Below are 24,134 nucleotides of genomic sequence, written 5' to 3' on the forward strand. Positions count from 1 at the left end.
AAAGGGTTAAAAATGTCCACGCACGAATAACATGTATGGAGCCAATGAAAAAAGCTTATCAGACGCTATCAGTGCCGTGACGTCACTGCAGGTAACTTTTCCCTACCTCTCATACACTACAATGGAGTTTGACGAGTGCAGAAAGCCATTTCCTTGATGCAAAATGGACGCCTTACAAGACGAAAATGGGTTTAATCGTCGGAGACACTTTGATGGACCAGCTACTACTGCATTTTTGGTTGAAACAAAGGTAGTTATAAGGTTTTTAAAGTCGTAAAAAAAAGAACTACATTTACCACTAGGCAGCCTGTTGTTCAGTACGCAGCGCTATTGGCTGTCGCCTTATCCCCGTCATGGGTCATAGTACCAAGCTAGCTAGCTAACGTTAACGTTAGCATTATGTCTACTGTTGTGAACCATTTTAAATCGGGGCATGTAGAGTTTCGGGAACGAGTAAAATGTGCAGGTCCTCTTCTCAGACCTGTGGGGCAAAGCACTGCACGCATCATGCCGGCTAGCAAGCTAGCTAGCTACACGTCACGGCATGTTGATACGATAGTAGCCCCTTTCGTCACGAAACGGGCTACCACGATAGCTAACTAACGTTAACGTTACAAGTGTCCATAAGTTCCCTGGCAGAATACTTTGTTTGTGAGGACAAACGTATACAGGAGTTAGGAGTTTCGAGAATGCCGGCTAGCAAGCTAGCTAGCTACTAACGTTATAAACTATACACAATATGTACAACGCAGTGGAGGTTTCTCTATGACAACACGTGAAACACAAATTCACTCATAATTCATAATTATTATTAATTTACATATACCTATATATATAAAAAAAAAAAAAAAAAAAAAAAAAACTATATATATATATATTTTTTTTAATTATTATTATTATTATTTTTTTATTATAAATGTTTTCCTCTGTAAAAGAAATGCCAGTGAATTATTTTTTCTTCAAAAATGGCCAAAATTGACAGCTCTGAGCAGGCCTGCACTGCAGTATTGCCTGCAGTAATTATTTGTGAAGAAAACTTCACAGGTGTGACCCATTGTTAAATAAATAATAAATAACAGCGAATCAAAATAGGCTATTAACTTCATCTAAGCACGGTCTGTGCAGTTAAACTCTTGCCATTGAATGGAGGATTGATTGATTGACAGCCCTTGACATCCAATACACGGAGGTTGATTATGATTGGCAGCCTTGCAAATCCAATCAGAGATTGCTGCATTGCAAAGTCAAAATGGGTCCAGCTGCATGTGTGGAGGATAGGTTTAGCTCAGGCCAATCTCAAGTTTCTCAAGTTTCTTTATTAGTTGTCATACAGAAGTACAGAATACTTTTATACAAAATGTAACATAAATAAGCATTTTGTATAAAGGTATTCTGTACTTCTGTATGACAACTAATAAAGAAACTTGAGAAACTTGAGATTGGCCCGAGCTAAACCTATCCTCCACACATGCAGCTGGACCACACATGCAGCTGGACCCATTTTGACTATGTGAAAATTGAGACTATGAGAAAGTTGTTGTTTAGTAGTTAGTAAGCTGTACAGCTATAACAAGTCAAGTCAGGCTAAATTAAACTTTGCGCCAACATTAGGACCGAAGTATAAACCAGCAACTGAGCAACATGAAGAAGTGGATTTATGCATCTGGATCAGAAAAAACGTTGTGGATGAAAAAGTAAGTAGGCTACAGTGCTTGTATGCTAACAGTAGCTAGCCAGCTTAGCCTACATCACAATGATAATCACCAAGCTAACTTACTGTACACACTGTAGGGCTGGGCAATTAATCGAAACAGAATCGCAATATCGATTCATAGACCTATGCAATCTCATTTCTAAGTTATGACTATTTTCTTTTATTATTATTTTTTTTTAACTTTTTAAATTATTTTATCTGGGTTGAACATGATTTGTGGAACTCCCTCTGGTGTTGTGGTCGTGGTATTCACTGACCTTTGGGAAGTATTTCGACATGCACATGGGTATCTTGGTGGTGTAGTGTATCTTGTAGACCAGGCCCATTGCAAGTTGCTGTGTCTACTCTAAGCCATCCTAGGTTGTCAAAGTGGACAGGGGTGAGGTGGGTTTTAGGAGTAAGGTCAAGCAGTAGTCTGACCAGTTTGTTTTGTGATGTTTGTAATCTTGTTTTTAGTGCCTTTGAGGTGCTTTGGTACCATGAGGTGCAAGCATAGTCGTAGTACCCTTGAATGAGTGCTCCTGTTAGAGTCTTCAAGGTATTCTTGTTTACCAGAGAGGAGATCCGGTACAGGAATCTAGTTTGTTGGTTGACTTAGTTTTATTACATTGGATCCCATTTTGTCACAGGAAAGATTTGCCTCTATAGGATGGAACCCAGGTAGGTAATTTCATCTTTCCTTTTAAGATAAGATAAGATAAGATATTCCTTTATTGATCCCCTTGGGGGAAATTCAGGCATCATAGCAGCATGGGGGAAGGGGGGGGGGGTACAGGTAGTGAAAACAACACAAGCAGTGTAAACAAAATAGGTCAATATAATTTACTATCTAACTAACTGAAATATACATTATTCATTATTCACAGTATCACAGTATCCACATAAGGTGCAGTATGCATAAGGTAGTGTTATTGTCCTACTTGGGTTCCTATTAGTTCTAGGTCGATGTCTGGCAGCAGTCGCTGCCCACTGTTGTGGAGCCTGATGGCCACTGGTATGAAGGACTGTTAGTTGAGTGTCGGGGGGGTATGAGTCTGTGGCTTCCTTGTCACCTTCACCTAATATGTTTTGATCTGGTCAGGTGCGCTGTCACCTAAAATGTTTTGATCTGATCAGGTGCGCTGTCACCTAATATGTTTTGATCTGGTCAGGTGCACTGTCACCTAATATGATTTCATCTGGTCAGGTGCGCTGTCACCTAATATGATTTCATCTGGTCAGGTGCGCTGTCACCTAATATGTTTTCATCTGGTCAGGTCCGCTGTCACCTAATGTTAATATGTTTTCATCTGTGTCCACTGACCACTGACACACAGTGGGGGATGTTTTAAAAATATTATTTAATATATAATATAATATAATAATTTGTGCTTCACCTACAAATTTGGTCAGCAGCTTCCACTGGTACAACAACACAATGATTTACATTAGTATTTACAAATATGGTAACGTGGTTGTGGCTTTTACAAATAGTGGTTCGCTTTAGAGATAAATGGCTATGATCACGGAGTGTTAGGTGAAACAGATACTAGCCACAGATTCCTCGGCTAGTCGTAACAAGAAGGCTCTTTGCTTCCTGCCACTACCTGCGTGTGATTCTCAGCGCCCCCTGCTGCCCTGATACCTGGTGTGACGTCGTCATTTCGCTGACACGCTATGAAACATGGATTAAAATATGGACGTGCGTAGTGGTTGTGGATGGGCGGACAAAATGTTTGATAAAAACGCTAAAACTGGGTCAATTTCGATAATTTTGTTTTTCCGCTTCATGAAAGTCACATTTGGCCTAGTCCACATTGTTTATTGAACAAAAATACAACCTGCAAGTGGGCCTTTAAGTGACTTGCACACCACAGAAGCACATGTATTACACGCACACCTCTGCTACTTACACTGTAGAATAATTTCTTATTTTTATTTTTTATTTATCCGCTGTTTTTTACCTTGTGAAAAAACTAGGGCTGTCAAAGTTAATGCTTTAACTTTGGAGATTAATTTAAATTATTTAAAGCATTAAAATAAATGTATCTAGATTAATCTATGGAGTGAAAAATCTTCAACGGATATAAGAAAGAGGTCTAGCTGAGTCAATGTTGATGGTTTTGTTGAACATTTGTATTTCACAGGAGAGAACTGTATTCAAAGTTATTAAAATAGTCTTTGAATCTAAATATACTTTCTTTGTGTTGATTTCACATTAATTCCATGATTTTACTCAAGTAAATATCTGTTACAAGCTTCGGTCTTAAGTAGAAAAATGCTATTTTTAATCTAGATTAATGTAGATTAATTACAGAGAATTGTGAGATTAATTAGTTAATTTGTTTTAATCTATTGACAGCACTAGAAAAAACATATACCTATTTATTCGGGCGACAGTGGCTCGCGAGGTAGAGCAGTCGTCTGGCAATCCGGAGGTTCCCGTTCGAATCCCGCTCCTCCCGGGCAGCGTGTCGATGTGTCCTTGAGCAAGACACTTAACCCCTAATTGCTCCTGATGAGCAGGTTGGCACCTTGCATGGTTGCCTCCGCTGTCGGTGTGTGAGTGAATGGGTCAAATGTAACAAATTGTAAAGCGCTTTGGATAAAACTATTGCATAGTTTGTATAGATCGTTGTGTACTGTGTTTACAAATCTACTACAGTTGAGGAGCTGGGAAAAACAAGCATCTCACATTTTTTTCTGAATTTAAAAAAACTGTGACAATAAAATCATCTGAATAAAATCATCTGAAGTCACCATTGCAGTTCATTTAAAGGTGGTTTAGGCATTTAAAAAATAAACATTTGGTGATATTTAGTGAATCAAATGCTCTGAGAAAAATGTGTAGACCAGAAAGTCTTTGATTGAAGTTTAATCACCTGTACGTTGTATGTTACTATTGCACTTTACTGTTACATACTCTGGTTGGATGCCAAACTTCTTTTCGTTGTACTGTACAAATGGTAAAATGGTAAATGGTGCATTTATATAACCGCTTTTATCCAAAGCGCTTTACAATTTGTTCCTCACATTTCACACATTCACTCACACATTCACACACCGACGGCGGAGGCAACCATGCAAGGTGCCGACCTGCTCATCGGGAGAAATTGGGGGTTAAGTGTCTTTGCTCAAGGACACTTCGACACACTGCCCGGGAGGAGCGGGAATCGAACCGGGAACCTCCGGATTACCAGACGACTGCTCTACCTCCCGAGCCCCTGTACTTGCTGTGCTGCATGATGACATCCATGTGAATGTACTCTGATGTGCTCCAGGCAGGACCACCCTGGGGGGCGGTGAGGGCGCAGACGTCCTGCTGCAGGGGGCGGGCGTGGCCGCGCAGCACTGCTACATAGAGAACCAGGCGGACAACATCACGCTGCACCCGTGTGGGAACCAGTGCTCCATGGACGGACTCCCCATCACCAAGCCCATCCGGCTGCCACAAGGTAGCACCAGACACAAGCCCATCCGCCTGCCACATTTACATTTACATTTACATTTAGTCATTTAGCTGACGCTTCTGACTCTTAATAATAAACACTGTTAGGACTGTCTGACTCTTAATAATAAACACTGTTAGGACGATCTGACTCTTAATAATAAACACTGTTAGGACTATGACTCTTAATAATAAACACTGTTAGGACTATGACTCTTAATAATAAACAATGTTAGGACTATCTGACTCTTAATAATAAACACTGTTAGGACTGTCTGACTCTTAATAATAAACAATGTTAGGACGATCTGACTCTTAATAATAAACACTGTTAGGACGATCTGACTCTTAATAATAAACACTGTTAGGACTATCTGACTCTTAATAATAAACAATGTTAGGACTATCTGACTCTTAATAATAAACAATGTTAGGACTATCTGACTCTTGATAATCAACACTCCAGGACTCTGGTGCACTGGTGCAGTGTGTTACTACGGGTAGGATCATATAGTAGTAATAGTATACCATCATCATTCTTAGTACTGTCTGATTGAATCCTGCCACTACTGTTCACTACTACTACTACTACTACTACTACTACTACTACTACTACTACTACTACTACTACTACTACTACTACTACTACTACTACTACTACTACTAAAGGAATACTTGACTTGAAGTCAGAAACAAACAGGGCGATTGGTTCCAACAATCAGAACTCTCTCTTTAACTTGACTTGGTCAAACAGCTCCTTGCTCTCCCACGGCCGTACATACTTAACACTGACACGGCAACATGTGCCCTCATAAAGACATAACAATACAACACCAACCAACCCCCCACCACCCCAGTCCCACCCCCTCCAGAGGGCTGTGTAAACACCCCCCCCTGTGTCATGTGGGGCAGGGTGGACAGCTGAGCAGCAGTACTTCACTTCAAGCCCAGATTCACTTGAAGGACTACAGTGAAACGTGTCTGAACTGAAAAGAACAGGCACTATTTCGTATCGTAAGGACTATTTTTTTCCATATCAGTACTGATTATATGGATTTTTTTATCTCCATATCTGTGCTGATTATATGGATTTTTTCCCATATCGGCACTGATTATATGGACCTTTTTCCATATCAGCACTGATTATATGGACTTTTTTTCTCCATATCATTACTGATTATATGGACTGTCTTTTTGACCATCCATCTCAGGAGTCATGGCAGGAATCCGTAAAATCTTCTGGAAATGTGTGAAAAGCGGAAACAGTTGATCTTCACTCTTTACTTAAAGTGCACGTGAGTTACTAATTTAATGTGTAGTGGTCAATAGACTACTGAAGCAGATACACTAAAGCAGTGTTTAAACACTGTTCACATTGGTTAGCTAAAGCAGTGTTTAAACACTGTTCACTAGGGGTGTAACGGTACACAAAAACCACGGCTCGGTACGTACCTCGGTTTTGAGTCACGGTTCGATACTGGTTTCCGGTACAGTGGGGGAGAGTTTGGCTTTCCATGTTCCACTCAGGGGTGATGTAGTGTGTAGTAACTAATTGTACTTGTAGCGCTGTCAACGAATATTCTATATTGAAATTAATAATCGACTTGTTAATTTCAATGAACACCCGGCCCTTTGCGCAAATTATATTTTGGGAAGGGGTGAACAAAAAAAAGTTCTGCACGTGCGTTCGTTAGTGGTTAACGTACCGTTGTATTCGTTTGGTACACAGCCATAATGAACTGAAGGTCCAGTACTGAAACGGTTTGGTACGGATACGTGTGGCTTTACACCCCTACTGTTCACGTTAGCTAAAGCAGTGTTTAAACACTGTTCACATTGGTTAACTAAAGTGGAGCATGTATCATCTATTTTCACCAAAGTAGAGACATGTCGAGACGAGATTTAGCGTCAACAGAAAAGAGAAGGCGACCGAGGACGGAGCCCTGGGGTGCTGATATTCTCTCTTCCCCTGACAGGGTGCATGCTGTGTTTTGGTCAGTCTGCATTCTTCCGCTTCAACCATCCCGAGGAGGCCCTGAGGATGAAGGGAATGCTACCTGGAGTTGGCCACGGACCTAGCGCCTACAGAACGCACCACACTGGTAAGGACCCTGCTTGGTTTGACTGATGGTTACACCACACTTGTGTGACCAGTCTCAGTCAGTCAGATACCAGTGTGACCAGTCTAGATAGCATGTGCTCTGATTGAGGTATGGGGCTTTAAGCCTTTATATTTAGCAGGGACAGATCCCTATAGGATTACAACACAGACCACTGGGTTTGGGCAGGGAACATACAGCCACTTACCGTCACCTAGACACTGTGTGTGTGTGTGTGTGTGTGTGTGTGTGTGTGTGTGTGTGCGTGTGCGTGTGCGTGTGTGTGTGTCATATGAACGACCCCTCCCCCTTTCTCCTACCATAGACACTGACTGGAGGATGCATGTATGTGTGTGTCACTCTTAAAAGAGAGACGGGGGGGAGGCGGGGGGGGGGTACAGCATGTGACCCTTCTTTGTCACTTCCCGCTAACACACTCGTGCTGTCCCAAATCGGTGGCACCTGTTGGTTGGTGGGACGTCAGGTGGAAGTGTTTTATACACTGAGATCCATGCAATCTTCATGCTTATTACGTGATGTGTGTTTGTTTGTTTGTGGTGTATGTGTCTGGTGGGACTGTGTGTTAGTGCATCTACACACATATGTCACTGACCTATGTATGTATGTGTATGTAATAATAATAATAATTTAGGACCTGCTCTTATATATATAAGGTCTGTGGGTGTCCTGCTCGTGTTCTTCATTGTCAGACCGATGGACTGAGTGCTCCCCTCTCCTTTTCTTCCAGACCCTCCCAGTGCTCTGAACGGGACCCACCAGCCCGCTCCCAGTGGCCACTGCCACCACCCGGTCCACACGGAGAAGGACCTTCAGGGCATCATGATGAACTCCTTTGTGCTGGACGCCTCCCAGGAGGTGTCCTTCTCGGGGGCCAGGACGCTGGCCCACCACCACCACCACCACCACCACCACCCCGACTCCCTGTCCCCGCTGTCGACCATGCTCAACGGTTACCTGCCGCCCCCTCAAACAAACACGTCGGGGGACTCCAGCTATGAGACCGGCGCCTCCGCCCTCCTCTTCTCATCGGCTAACTGCGGCGGCACCTACCCTAGCCAGACGGCGGGTATCACACCGCCTCCGGTGCCCGCCCGCTCCAACCACGCCAGCCAGACTCCTCCCGTCCCCCGCCCCCGGGCCTCTCCGCCCGTGGCGGCCTCGAGTCACGGTCCGGCCCCCGCTTCCGGCGGCGGCCACCCGGCACCGACGACTCCCTCGGCGGCTCCCTCCAGCCCGAGAGTGAGGGGCGTTTCCTTGCAGAAGAGGACCCCCAGTCCCGCGAGGGAGCAGGGCCCGGAGAGGACTCCGCAGCCGACGGTGAGATCCACCAGTCTCAGGGAGCTTCCCCCGCTCAGCCCTCACCTGTCCCGCAGAGGCGCCAGCGGGGGGGGGCTGCACGGCTCCACCTCCTCCCTCGCCTCCTCTGACAGCCCCCGGCTCCAACACAAGCCCACCGTCACCTCGTCAGAGGAGGAGGAGGGCGGCGTCAAGGGACCGGGCGCTTTCAGGAGTCCGTCGCCGTCGCCCACGAGGTCCGGCCCCGGGGGGAGCGAGCAGGCCGCGCGACCGACGAGGAACGTCGCCGGCTGTTGTGCTGCTCCCGTCCCGGGGTCGCCACCGTCCGGAGGTGCTTCTTCGCTCGCGGGCCGCCGGAGCCAGTGGGCGGCGGCTTCTTCTTCTTCTTCTGGTGGTACTAACGGCACCGCCGCCGGCAGGGAGCCCGGCGGTCTGGTGAAGCCGCGTGGCCGCGAGCGCAAGAACAGCATCTCGGAGATCAGCGACAACGAAGAGGAGCTGCTGGAGTACCACCGCTGGCAGCGCGAGGAGAGGCTCCGCGAACAGGAGACGGAGAAACTGGTAAGTGATCTCTCTGGGGGGCGGGGGGGGGGGGGGGGGCCTGGTTTTAACAGTGTTTTTTTTTTAAACTTTATTTTCTTTTAGCGTTTATCGCTTTTTCTGGTCAAGCATGACCGACAGAAACAGGTTGAATGGGGTATAGATGGGGGGAAGACACTCTGAGAAAATACGACGGTCCGGGAATCGAACTCGTGTACCCCAGATCCGTGACGAGCACGGTTGTCCCCGACGCAGAAATAGCGCCGAGGTATGCGGTGAGCTACGGGAGCTCGCCCGGTTTTAACAGTGTTTAACCCCCCCCCCCACATGAAAACATATGATTTTGTTTTTACTTAGTAGTAGTAGTTTATTCAGTCATCATCTCACACAATACAATAATTTTTATACACAATCATTTAACAATATTCGATTTGACAGTGACTGAAAAGGTACAGACTGAAGCGTAATGCTTATATACGCCTGTCCTATATTCTTAACTAAATTAAGACTCCAAAACAGAAAATAGCTAAAAACTGTATTATTCACCTTTGTAGTTTTCAAAAATAGCTTTACAAACCATTTTCTTAAAGACCAAAAGTGAATTACTCATTCTTAACTGTATATCAGCGTTGTTCCACAAGTTAACCCCAATAATAGAAATACACCTCCTTTTAATCCCTTTCTTAGCTTTTTGAACAGTACATTTACAAATATCTCTCAAATCATATTTTCTTTCATGCATTGAAAAAAACCTTTGCACCTTCATCTTCAACTTCATAGCGAACGTGACATAATCAAAATGGGCAAGCTAGCCGGCTGCTGTCGTCGCTAACTGCTAACTCTAGCGGACCAGGCTAGTGTATTTCCGGGAACAAGAGCATTCATTGTGAAAGTTACATCACTGACGCTTGAAATGTGTGACCTTAGTGAAACAACATGGTAAACGTACAAAACACTGCTACCATGTAACATCTCCGGTCTCTCTTTCTTCATCTTTATTTTCTGTTCTCTCAGCTGTTAACGGACCATTATACTACCTGGCTAGCTAGCTACCTGTACCCAGCATGCCGTTCAGCGGTGTAATAGTTAATAGGGTCCTCTCTCAATACACTACACAGTGTAGTTGCCTGTAAAAACAAGGGAAATCTGGTCGTCTGGTAATCGGAAGGTTCCCGATTCGATTCCCCACTCGATTCCTGCTCCTCCCCGGCAGTGTGTCGAAGTGTCGTTGAGCAAGACACTTAACCGCGTCTCTACTTTCCGTAGCTCCATTTCTGCAGACCCCTCTCTGATTGGTTGAGCCCATTTCTGCAGACCCCTCTCTGATTGGCCGAGCGCGCGCATGCGCATGAGCCGCGACAAGCGCCTCTAGCCAGGAATCGAAACTCCGTTAAGCTCCAGAGAGAGAGGCTGAAAACCCACAGTTCTTGCCCGACGGATGGGAGCCGAATCCCGGATCCGAGTTTTCTGATGAATACCCCCAAAACATGGAGGTCGCGAACGCAATTTATACACATGGAAGTATTGATTACGCCATAACGAATCATTAAAAAAATATCCCGTTAACTGGAATATGTTGTGTGTGCCTTTACACATATGTTGGATTATGTAATTGGTTTGTCATTAAAAACCAATAATAATCGCTTGCATCGCCGGCTTCGCTGACCAGAGCTCTCTCAGATTCAAAGTTTTAATTGCAGCCTGGAACATACATGTTTCGGAACCAATGTGTAACTAGACAGTTACAATATAACATTTATATTAATTAACCCAGTTAATGCCTTAAGAGAAAGAGTCTGGTGGTCAATGTCACTTCGGATTGCTACGGAAATGTTGTGTCTTACTAATAATAACTAATTCCTTGGTCAATAGAAGTCTCTGTGATACTTTCTGAATATGATTTGGGAACATCAAATGGGCAGGGTTATAATAGAAGAAAGACAGTGTAAACAATATAACTAACTCTGAATATAATAATGAGGAAAAAGAAACAGGATACACAACAAGGTGCATGAGATGAGGTTATATGTAGAACATGGTACAGTTACAGTAAGTGGGGAGTGCGTCATGGTACAGTTACAGTAAGTGGGGAGTGCGTCATGGTACAGTTACAGTAAGTGGGGAGTGTAAACACTAAACAGTGATTCAAACCCCCTCAATGTACAGTTTCTGACAGCTGGGCTGTGTTGAACTTGTCACGTGAAATAACGTTATGTGAATAAACCGCGAAATAACATAACGTTATGTTATATAACGTTACAATGTACAGTTTCTGACAGCTGGCTGTGTTGTGAAATGTGCATAACGTTATGAATAAACCGCGAAATAACGTTATACGCGAATCTGGTAGTACATTTCTTTTTATCTTCTTGATATGATAACATTACATCCGCCTTTTGCCACGTGACGAGCTAAACCAATCAGAGAGGGGCTTCGCTCAACCAATCAGAGAGGGGCTTCGCTCAACCAATCAGAGAGGGGTCTGCAGAAATGGGCTCAACCAATCAGAGAGGGGTCTGCAGAAATGGAGCTACGGAAAGTAGAGACGCCACTTAACCAGTGGTGGCTGGCCGATAGGGGCGCTAGAGCGCCGCCCTCCCTGGTTAAAAGAAGAAGAATAAGATATTTTTTTTTTGCTTTTTTTTTGGGCCCTATAAATAAAATAAACATGTTTAAAATGAATAATATTTACTCATTTTAAGTATGTTTGTGTTTCCAATGCACAATATAACGTTAATATATCAAATATAAATAATTGTTTTCATTAACAGTCAAGTCAAGAGTTTTATTTGTCACAGCATACAAGTATACAATGAAATGCGGGTGGTCTTGCCCGCAACGATGTGCAATACAGTAGTACAACATATAATAGAATCCAATAAACAACATTGTGCAATAAACAGGTAACATAGTGGGACATCACGGTATTTGTACATAGTTATTTACAGAGCATGAAGGACATGCTAGGTCCTTTGGTAGTGCAATACACTGTTACTATACTATTTTTAAAGTGACCTTTCCTTTGTGGCCATAAGTGTGGGCGTGTGCAGCATGAGTGAGTGCTTTCTCATGTTAAAGTGGCTGCTAGTGTGCGAGCGTGCACAGCGTGCGTGTCGTGTGTGTGCTAATGTGTGCTTGTGTGTGGAGAGTTCAGTGTTCTGTGACACTCAGTGTTCATTGTTCAAGGCTCTGATGGCCTGGGGGAAGAAGCTGAGCCAAAAACTCTCTGTCCTAGTAGCTGGTGTTCGCAGGCGTCTGCCTGACCTCAGCAGCTGGAACAGGCTGTTATTGGGGTGGTGAGGGTCTTTCATTATTCTGCAGGCTCTGGATTTGCACCTCTTGTTGTATAGAACCTGCAGGGGAGGTAGTGCAATACCTGTGGTACGCTCGGCTGAGCGCACCACTCTCTGTAGGGCCTTCTTGTCCTGTGCCGTGCTGTTTCCATACCAGGCAGTGATGTTTCCAGTCAAGATGCTCTCTACAGCTCCGGAGTAGAAGGACTGGAGTATCTTCCCCGATACTCTGAACTTCCTTAACTGTCTCAGGTGGTAGAGGCGCTGCTTCGCCTTTTTTACGACTGTGTCTATGTGTGTTGACCATGTCAGATCCTCTGAGATGTGGACCCCCAGGTACTTAAAGCTGCTCACCCTGTCCACGGTGGCCCCGTTTATCCTCAGTGGTGTGTGTGGAAGTGACTTTTTTCCGTAGCCGCATTTCTCTCGGGCTAGACGCAATAGGCGTCTATTCTTTCCGTAGCCGCATTTCTCTCGGGCTAGACGCAATAGCGCTTACAGTGGGCGTGCACTGGTTTCATCGCTGTATCCGTCGCAGCCAATCAGTGCGTAACGCGCTGTGCGTTGAAATATGATGTATTATGATGGAAGCCGGGCGCTTTTCCAAGCGATCTATTATCATCTAAGCAAGCAGCGTCGAGACTTTCCGTAGCCGCATTTCTCGGAGACGCTCTCTGATTGGCCGACGCCAGTATTTTCCGTAGCCGCATTTCTCGGAGACGCTCTCTCTGATTGGCCGACGTCAGTTTCTGGTTAGGAAGTTAGTTAGTTAGTTACTCGATGCTGTTGTGTTGTGATGCAGTCACTCTGGACAGTGGATATACATCGACAACAACAGTCTGGGACTGTGGGACAGTGGACATTATACACTTTATCAAGCCCTCCGGATGTACCACGTTTCTACTAAACACAGTGAGTTAATGAGTTAATGCGGTCTCTCTCTCTCTCTCTCTCTCTCTCTCTCTGTCTCTCTCTCTCTCTCTCTCTGTCTCTCTCTCTCTCTCTCTCTCTCTCTCTCTCTCTCTCTCTCTCTCGCTCTCTCAACACAGCGTGTTAATTTCGCTGTGGGTATTGCATAATGGCTGAATGAATGAATGGTAACTTGTTTAAAATGACAAGATAGGCCTATATATATATGTGTTCATTATTGGATTGATGATCATACGTGTACTAGTGTAGTATGAATCAATTAACTCGACTTAACGTTGGTAACGTTATGAGTCAATATTCGCTTGGTCAGCTTGGTCAGATGCCCGCGACCACCCAAATGTAGTTCACACCGGCCGCCACTGCACTTAACCCCTAATTTCTCCCAATAAGCAGGTGGGCACCTTGCATGGTTACCTCTGCCGTCTGTGTGTGAATGTGTGAGTGAATGGGTGAATGTGAGGCATAAGTTGCAAAGCACTTTGGATAAAAGCTGCTATATAAATGTATAATTTACCATTTAAGTATAACAAGAGCAGTGGGGACGTTCATTGCAAAATATTTGCAGCCCTTTTCAGTGGTTAGAGATGTTGGCTTTCCTCATCTAATGAAAACACTGTGTTACACTGCCCTCTCGTAAATTTTTTAGCACAAAAGTAATTCCCGACTTCTATGAAACAACACGCAAAGGCATTGAAGACGAATTGGCTAAAACACAAAGCCTTGTGCTCACCACGTATAGTTGGACCTCAGTCTCAGGCAACAGAGAGTTACCTCACGGTGACGGTCCACTATATGTCAGATTGGGAGATGAAGACTGCAGTACTCCAAACTCCTCCCCTGTATGAAAGTCATACAAGCGTTCACTTGGCACTGGCAGAGGAATTGACAAATGCAAACATGACACTCCCAGTAACCACAGATACCGCAGCAAATGTTGTGAATGCGAAGCCCATGAAGCCCATGGACTGGGGCCATAGATAGGTTGCTTTGCGCACGTCGTAAATCTCCAGCCAAGAAGGCATTGTCAATCAAGCCGGTGTCCCGCCTCCTGGGGGGAAGGTCAGAAAACATTATATTATTATTATACAATACACCAGGACTGTGTGTCCGAATGGAAACATTGCTAATAAGCAAAATAAAGACATCATTTCAGGGCTGTACCGAATAGTTCGAAGCTTCGAAGCTTCGTTCATAATGTTGACATTCAAATCCAAAATCAACATTCTTTACAGTTGCAGATAAAGATTAGGCTACACACTAATATTATACTATTATAGTATATGACTCATCATACAAATTTAAATAAAACATTTGATCACCCAACCTCCTCCAATGTACAGTTTCTACGTCAAATGTATATACTCCCTTTTCTTGACTCCTTCTGTATCACAAACAGTACTGTATTTGCAAATCTGGTATGTCATGAATGTATAGATGTAGCAGTACTGACTATCTGTATGTCATGTATGTCATATATGTCTATATGAATTGAAAATGGGGGACCCTGATGGAAACAAGACAAACGTCTTTCTCAGGTCTGCATCCCCTTAACAATTGTATGTATTGAGCCGTACTGTATTGTACCCATTCTGCAATCTGTTAAATAAAGTTTTCATTCATTCATTCATTCATTCATTCATTCATTCATTCATTCATCATAAATTATGTAGCCTATCTGCATCCGCTGGGCACTCGGCACTCCATCAAGACGTCACCATCACTTTCGTACCAACCGTGCCCTTATTGGATTATCTATGTTGACGAAACTGAGGAGTTATATTCATTAAAGAAAGTAGATTTAATTAAAAAAAAGACTCATTTAATCAAATTAATCACTTTATTCAAATTGAGGATTTAGTTTGAGGATATAAAAAAATATATATATGTTTTAGATTACGTCATCAAACATGACGACAGACATTCGAAGCTTTGTTTGAATACTTGAATAGAAGCTTCGAATGTTAAAAAATTACATTCGGTACAGCCCTAATCCCTAGTAATAACTTTTAATAATAATATCTTTATTTGTATAGCACCTTTCATGCAAGAATTGCAGCTCAAAGTGCTTCACAGCAGCAAAAAAGACAAAATGAGCACATAAAGTGCAGACATTATATAAATCAGTTTTTCACATTAGGTTTGATTATCGTTTGATTCTATGGCAGTTTAAAAAAAGGCAATAATAAAAAGAGTCAAATAGAATAGATGAGAGTAAAATAGTGCAATAGTGTGTAGTGCAATAAAATAGTTAGTAAAATAGAATAGACTGCAATAGTGCAGTGCAATAAAATAATTCAATAAAATAAAATAGCCCTCATTCACAGTACAATAATAATAATAATTCATTACATTTATATAGCGCTCCCCACAATCTAGGGTGGAAATTGCCTCCTTCACCACCACTGGTAGCACCCAACCTTGGGCTATGCAGGCTCAATGGCTGCCATACACTGGCACCAGGCACACATCACACTACACAATGGCTGCCATACACTGGCACCAGGCACACATCACACTACACAATGGCTGAACGGCTCAGGAGACAGGGATTGATATCAGCCAATTACGGGGAAGGGATGATTAGGTGGCCTTGATGTCAGAGACCTGATTGGGAATTTGGCCAGGAACGTCGGGGAACCCCCTGGGTTCTTTAATGACCGAATTCAGTCACAATAATCACAGTGTTGATGTAATTAGTCTAGTAAGATATGGATGGAATGATTAAATTTGTAATGCTGATGCTCCACAATGGCGGAACAAACTTCCCACCACAGTTAGGACAGCCGAAACACCACCAATCTTTCACCGTCAATTAAAAACAGACTTCTTCAATCAATATCTGTAATTAAAGAAGAAGAAAAAAATACTAACCTTCTTACTGTCTTCTACTATCATGCACTCTTCCACTAATTCATCTTCCTTGCCTATATTACTACCTACTATACAAGTTTCAACACTGTTTGATGAACATTGTTACTCAGCTGTAAGAGTTGTATATACCCCTCCTGCTGACCTGTCGTATTTTATTTATTTAACCTTTATTTACCCAGGCAAGCAAGTAAGAACACATTTTTATATACAAAAAGCAGCCTGACCAAAAAGCAAAGGCCTTTTGAGGGAAGCCTGCAACAAGAACAAGGTTATGTACATGCATACAAGTGAATAAAATAAAGAAATTACAGTAGCAATAGTAAAGGAAAATTACAATAAATAAGGGAGAGAGAAGGAAAGAGAGAGAGAGAGGGGAAAAAAGAAAGGGAGAGTGAGAACCAGAGGGAGAGGGAGAGAGAGAGAGAAGAAAGAAAGGGGGGTCCTACAGAACCTGTAAGTCGCTAACTGGTATAGCGACGCTAGCGGGTTCGCTGCACCCTGCTACTAGCATCGGGTCGTGCCAGCGTGCATCTCATGTAGTCGGAGGACAGACATAGTCTGCGTGCCGCTGCCTTGGCGTACGGCCACAGGCCCTGCACCCTAGGGGCCGCTGCTGTCAGAGTTAGCCAAGCTGGCCCCCGGGAGGCATGACCGTACGTACGCATTCCTCAGGAGGTCTCCGTGTGCCGAGGGCGTGGCTGGCTTCCCCTCCCCTCCGCAATATAGCTTAAAAAAAACTAAAACGGTCCCTTTTAAAAGAACACGACGGCATTTTGGGAAATTAGCTTACCGTCTTAGAGAGAGAGAGACAAGAAGATGGATACCAGTTTCCTCTCTGTGCGTTCAGTAGGAAGCTATCTGGCTGCACGTTAGCCTAGCTTAGCACAATGGAATGGAAGCGGACATGGCCGGTTAGTTTTTTTTTATGTTTTTATAATAATGCAGGACCTGTCACAGAGGTCTTTAATTGGCATGCAATGCTTTATTTTATTTTATTTTATTAGACTTTTTTTTTAAATACAAGATTCCAGAAAAACGTCAAGGATGCTACACAAAAAAGTCAAGACTTATTTCCATTGTGGTCCTTGGTCTCAGACAGACAAGCAATACAAAACATGACCATAAATAACAATTTGACAAACTACATAGACATGCACATTTTAAATGCAGTACAAACGTAGCCACAGGCAACAATGTATCAGACACCATTTGCATGCATTTTAAAATCTAGTTTTTGACGTTGTCGAGGAGCCATGATTTAACTTTTTTCTTAAAATTGTGTCGGCTACTGGTGCATTTTAGCTGTGAAGGTAGCAAATTCCAATTTGTGGCTCCCCAGAATTTAAAAGAACATTTGCTACTCAATGTTAGCGGCACACACACACCGGAACACACACGCATGCATTGTCTGTAGGATCGCCGCTGCAATACTCCTCTGCGCTTAACCCATCCCGTCGTCCTTCCCCCCAAGGGCAGCCGGGAGCAGACGAGGGCTGTGGCGTGACACCACTTCCGGGGACCCTCCAAGTGCTCCTGCCCATCTTCGCCACGGACGCGACAGCGTTAGCGATCTGTTGTTTTGCATGTTTTTCCATTGGGTTTCTCTTATCGGGGGGGGGGGGGTGAACCCTTGCGAGCACGGGGAGAACATGCAAACTCCACACAGAAAGGCCCGGGAGATACCCCACCTGGGTACCTGGCATCATGGAAACCTGGTCCCCAAGCAGGAATCGAACCCTGGACCTTCTTGCTGTGAGGTGACAGTGTTAACCACTACACCACCATGTCGACAACGTTAGGCATTGTCCAACTAACACCTCTCCCAAAGGCTAACCAGCCATGTCCGCTTCCATTCATTGTGCTAAGCTAGGCTAACATGCAGCCAGATAGCTTTCTACTGAACGCTCAGAGAGGAAACTGGTATCTTATCTTCTTGGCTCTCTCTGGAGAAGACGGTAAGGTCATTTCCCAAAATGTTGGCATGTTCCTTTAAGAGTCATCTGCTGTCAGAGACGCAGGGAGAGCTTTTTTTTCAGAACTTTGGCTACGTTCACACTGCAAGCGAAAGTGGCCCAATTTTTTTTCACATATACATTCTTTTACTCATGTGACTCAGATCTGATTTCCTTCAGTGTGAACGGCACAAATAAAATGGAATCTGAGATTTTCAATTCTCATTTGGGGCCACTTTCATATGTGGTCCTAAATCAGGTACAGATTTTTTCTTTTTTGTCTGAACAGTCACTCTAGATCAGCGGTTCTCAAACTACGGGACGCGACTCAAAGTGGGGTCGTGGGTAGGTGACAGTGGGACGAGGAAACGGTGTCTGCAGGTCTCTAGAGGTCTGCTCTCCACGGCACTGGCTCACTGCAGCCTTGCTGTCCAAACGTTGGTTACTGTGAACTCCCTGATGAGTCAGAGCTAGGGATGTCCGATATTATCGGCCGATATCGGCATTAAAATGTGATATCGGAAAATATCGGTATCGGTTTTCAAAAAAATATATATATATATTATTATTATTATTATTTTTTTTTTACATGTATTTAACCTTTATTTACCCAGGCAAGCAAGTAAAAACAAATTCAGATTTTATTTATTGTCAAAAGTATGCATAATGTTGTGTTAATTCCACAACAAGAGATATGTAATGTTAATTACCTGAAATTATGGTATTATGGTATTATGGTTACCTGCATATATTGGTATCGGTTGATATCGGTTGATATCGGTTGATATCGGTATCGGAAATTAAGAGTTGGACAATATCGGTATATCGGTATCGGTAAAAAAGCCAATATCGAGCATCCCTAGTCAGAGCTGCTACAGGGTGGCGTTGCTACTCTTTATCACTCACACAGATATTAATTTATTGATCCCCTTGGGGGAAAATGCAGGTGTCATAAGCATGGGGGGGGGGGGGGGGGGGGTACAGGTAATAGTAGAAAGACATAAATATAGGCAATAAAATGTATAATCTGAATATAAAAATATGAGAAAAATAAACAGTTGTGTGTATATATATATTATATTTGATTATAATCAAATGTATTGTCATACAGCACAAGTACAGTACAATGAAAATAAGTTTGGCATCTAATCACAGTGCAAATGTAACAGTAAAGTGCAATAGCAATATACAATGTACAGGTGATTAAACTATATATATGTATGACACACAAGTAAAAGTAAATGGTATGCACAAGGTGCAGATGAGTTATTCCATGTCAAAACAAAGACCTGCTGTTATCGCAGTTTATGTGATATTGATGAACGTTTTTGGTTTCTTTAACCCTCCCCCCCATTTTTTACCTCACGGTCGTGACCCCGTGGTCGTGATGAACGTCAAGGTCAGTGATGCCAGACATACAGTACACACCTCTCACCCATCCTCAGCCCCTCCCCCCATGTCATTCCTCAGCCCCCCCCCCCCCCCCCCCCCCCCCCTGACCAAAGCTAAAAGGGACCACAGGGTGTGTGTGTGTGTGATGGGTGGGGGGTGGGGGGCATTCCCAGCGGTCCATTTCTACCAGCTATTTTAGGACCCAGGAGGTTTCTGGTAACAATAACAGTGTCGGTGACAACATGAGGCCGAGGCAGTCCTCTGAGTGTTGTAGTATTCCATCACAGACAACAGAGGCTCGGGAGGTAGAGCAGTTGTCTGGCAATCCGGAGGTTCCCGGTTTGATTCCCGCGCTCCTCCCGGGCAGCATGTATATGTGTCCTTGAGCAAGACACTTAACCCCTAATTGCTCCCGATGAGCAGGTTGGCACCTTGCATGGTTGCCTCCGGCATCTGTGTGTGAATGTATGAGTGAATGGGTAAAATGTGAGTAACAAATTGGATAAAAGCGCTATATAAAAAAGCTGGGTCGCAAACAACATGTGATTGTCATTGAATAGCAGGTGATTATTAAACGATAACAGTAGCTGTCAGGAATTCTCAAAAAAATACTGAAATTGTATTTTCATTATCAAAGATAGTGAAGTCTAGTATAGTCTTACGTGTGGAGTATATTATATTATATATATATATATATATATATATATATATATATATATATATATATATATATATATATATATATATATATATATATATATATATATATATATATATTATATAGTATATTTCTACCCATATGTGCTTTTCTGAGAGTATATTTGCAATGTATTATTTCTTACTTCAAAGCACATGTTTAGTATCATAGTTGTATGTTGTAAGTCTTAAGTACACTTGGAGAGAAAAAAACAACTCAAATGTTTACCACACTTAAGTTGTACTTAATAGTAGTAAACTTATTAAAAGTGTATTATCTTGGTCGAAAGTAACCAGAAAGTAGAAAGAAAAACATTAATATACGTATCTAAAGTACCACTTTTAACAAGTACAACTTAAGTGGTTTCAACTGAACATAACTTTAGTATACTTTCTGAATACATAAAAAGTATACATACGGCTGTTTTGTCCGAAGGGCAAGTGAATACATGTTTACTATGAATTGAAAATGGGGGACCCTGATGTAAACAAGACAAACGTCTTTCTCTGGTCTGCAGCCCCTTAACAATTGTGTGTATTGAGCCGTACTGTATTGTACCCATTCTGCAATCTGTTCAATAAAGTTTTTATTCATTCATTCATTCATTCATTCATTCATTCATTCATTCATTCATTCATTCATTCATTCATTCATTCATTCATTCATTCATACTATGTTTACTAGTTACCATGTAACTAATGCTCTACCCATTGAGAAATAGACTTAGTAAAAACATTCATTCAATCTTTATTCAGTCTCGAAGAATCATTGAGAGAAAGCTCTCGTTTACAATGACGTTCGAGAAATACAACACGTGATAAATACAAAAGCAGTGTAGAAACAGAAAGTAAACCAATTAAACATTTAAGATACTTAAAAACAACTGCAGACTGGCAGTGAACTCGTTGGCTATTAAAGATTTAAAGGAACACGCCAACATTATGGGAATCATATACAGTATTCGCTCCAGAGAGAGACAAGAAGATGGATACCAGTTTCCTCTCTGTGCGTTCAGTAGAAAGCTATCTGGCTGCACGTTAGCCTAGCTTAGCACAATGAATGGAAGCGGACAGTACCGGTTAGCCTAGGCAACACCTCTCCCGAAGTCTAAGCTAGGCTAGCCTGCAGCCAGATAGCTTTCTACTGAACGCACAGAGAGGAAACTGGTATCTATCTTCTTGTCTCTCTCTGGAGAAGACGGTAAGCTAATTTCCCATAATGTTGGTGTGTTCCTTTAAACTAAATCTAATGATCGTTGTTTGTTTGTTTGTTTCTATTTAGTCCCCATTATCGTTTCCACAGCAGCAGCTATTCTTCCTGGAGTCCAATAACTTACATGGTGACGACACAAAAATATACATTTACACTCATCACCATATATTGACAAAACATAAATAACACACTTAAAACTAAACAAACACACTGCAATTAGACAAAGCAAATAGACAGAGTTCCAGTCCAGGAATGAACAAGTGATGGTAGGGTGGGAGATCACGAAATAATGGCTTTATTACAATAAAGCCAGAAAACATGACCCGGGCTCTATACTGTATAATCAGGCTCACTCCACATTGTTGACAGACAGATGTCAGTTTTGTCACTTGTGGTCTTGGGTTACAAGTGGCCACCCACCAGCAGCTGAGGGACCATGTCACTTAAGGACACCTCACACACACACACACACACACACACACACACACACACACACACACACACACAATTAATTGTTCAATTAAACAGCTGTGGTAAAACCTAAACTAAGGCTGATTGTGGTACTTATTGTGGTACTCTTTGACTTAAGGCCATTAAATATCATGGAAAATGCCTTCCGTTCAAAGTTGATACATCAGGTTAGAGAGGGAATACATCAAGTTAGAGGAAATACATCAAGTTAGAGAGGGAATATATCAAGTTAGAGAGGAAATATATCAAGTTAGAGAGGAAAAAATAACTCTATATGTCTCATATATAACTATGTTTCATATATAACTCTATGTCTCATATATAACTCTATATGTCTCATATATAACTCTATGTCTCATATATAACTCTATATGTCTCATTTATAACTCTATATCTCTCATATATAACTCTATATATCTCATATATAACTCTATATGTCTCATATATAACTATATGTATCATTATATATAACTATATATGTCTCATAATATATATAACTCTTTGACCCCATATCCTCAACGTCTCTCTCCTGTAGGAGCAGCAGAGACTGGAGTCCATCATGTCGCTGTGTGCAGAGTACAACATGGGGGAGGGGCCGGTGAACCTGGCGGAGGTGGCCAGGACGGGGCTGTTCCCTGGGGTGGGAGTGGGAGAAGGGGGCGCAGTGGGCAGGACGTCCCAACGAGGAGGAGGAGGGGAGGGAGCTCAGAGACACGGACAGAGCGACGAGGACAACCAGCAAGAGGAGTCCAGCAGCACAGAGAGCGCTCACCAGGAGGTGAGAGAGAGGCCACACACACACACACACACATAGACACACACACATAGACACACACACACACACACACACACATAGACACACACACACACAGACACACACACACACACACACACACACACACACACACACACACACACACACACACACACACACACACACACACACACACACACACACACACACACACACACACACACACACACACACACACACACACACACACACACACACACCACATTTGAACACTTTATTTGGTTCCACAAATTATGTAACATAAACAGGGAATCAAATGTATCGGGGCCAAGCAGCACTGAACACTTAAGGGGACACATAGCACCTCCTTCTCCACGTGGCTAAGCTGCCAATAATAGCTGAGACAGAGCAACATTTGGCAATTTGTTTGGCTTTTCTTTTAGACATTGCAGCAATTCTCAGACCGGTCATGGTGCATTTGTGTACATGGCCAAGACTTCCGAATACAAGCACACTATATCTACACCTATACCCAAGGTCGGCCATCACATTGAGCAGTGGTCGGTATTTGATATACTTGTCCCGGAAGGCCTGGTCCATGTACAGATCAAAGGTAGAGCCCACTTCTATGACCATTGACCTGCACCTCCCTGTGGCTGGTGTCAACAAAAACAACATCCGGTGTATTTGGTATGTTAGCAAAGACATTGGTTGCACTCTAGCATGTTTGTACATTGCTGCACTAGATGGTGATATGTTCCATCAGACACAATGTCCACAATATGATCATGACGAGCGATGTACAGGTGTTTGTATGCATTACATCCATTTGTTATGTGTGCAATGGATTCTAGGTGTTGTGAATCCTGATGGTTTAAACAAAATGGACTGTGAGACACACACACACACACACACACACACACACACACACACACACACACACACACACACACACACACACACACACACACACACACACACACACACAGAGACACACACACTCACACAACCACACAGACACATCACAGACACACAACCACACTTCTGTCTTTTTCACATGGATCTTTACAGGCTCGTATTGATTGGCTCATTCCTCAGAGGAACAGAGTTGTGATAACAAAGCTCCTCCTCTCTCCTCTCCCCTCCTCCGCCCTCCTCTCTCCTCTCTCCTCTCTCCTCCTCCTCTCTCCTCTCCCCTCCTCCGCCCTCCTCTCTCCTCCTCTCCCCTCCTCCGCCCTCCTCTCTCCTCCTCTCTCCTCCTCCGCCCTCCTCTCCCCTCCTCTCTCCTCTCTCCTCCTCTCTCCCCTCCTCTCTCCTCTCTCCTCCTCTCTCCTCCTCCTCTCTCCTCCTCCGCCCTCCTCTCCCCTCCTCTCTCCTCTCTCCTCCTCTCTCCTCCTCCGCCCTCCTCTCTCCTCCCTCCGCCCTCCTCTCTCCTCCTCTCTCCTCTCTCCTCTCTCCTCCTCTC

General features: G+C 43.3%; 1 protein-coding gene across 1 annotated transcript in view; it reads left to right on the forward strand.

Moving 5' to 3' along the window:
- LOC311233627 (pleckstrin homology-like domain family B member 1) overlaps nt 1-24,134 on the forward strand; it is a 105,496-nt gene that overhangs the window by 33,762 nt on the left and 47,600 nt on the right. The window contains exons 4-7 of the mRNA XM_084320593.1: nt 4,975-5,148; nt 7,118-7,243; nt 7,989-9,118; nt 22,451-22,693. Coding sequence (XP_084176719.1) covers nt 4,975-5,148; nt 7,118-7,243; nt 7,989-9,118; nt 22,451-22,693 — 1,673 coding nt within the window. The remainder of the gene's footprint in view (nt 1-4,974; nt 5,149-7,117; nt 7,244-7,988; nt 9,119-22,450; nt 22,694-24,134) is intronic.

This window comes from Notolepis coatsorum, assembly GCF_963971535.1.
Source record: "Notolepis coatsorum genome assembly, chromosome: 8".
Lineage (NCBI taxonomy): Eukaryota > Metazoa > Chordata > Actinopteri > Aulopiformes > Paralepididae > Notolepis > Notolepis coatsorum.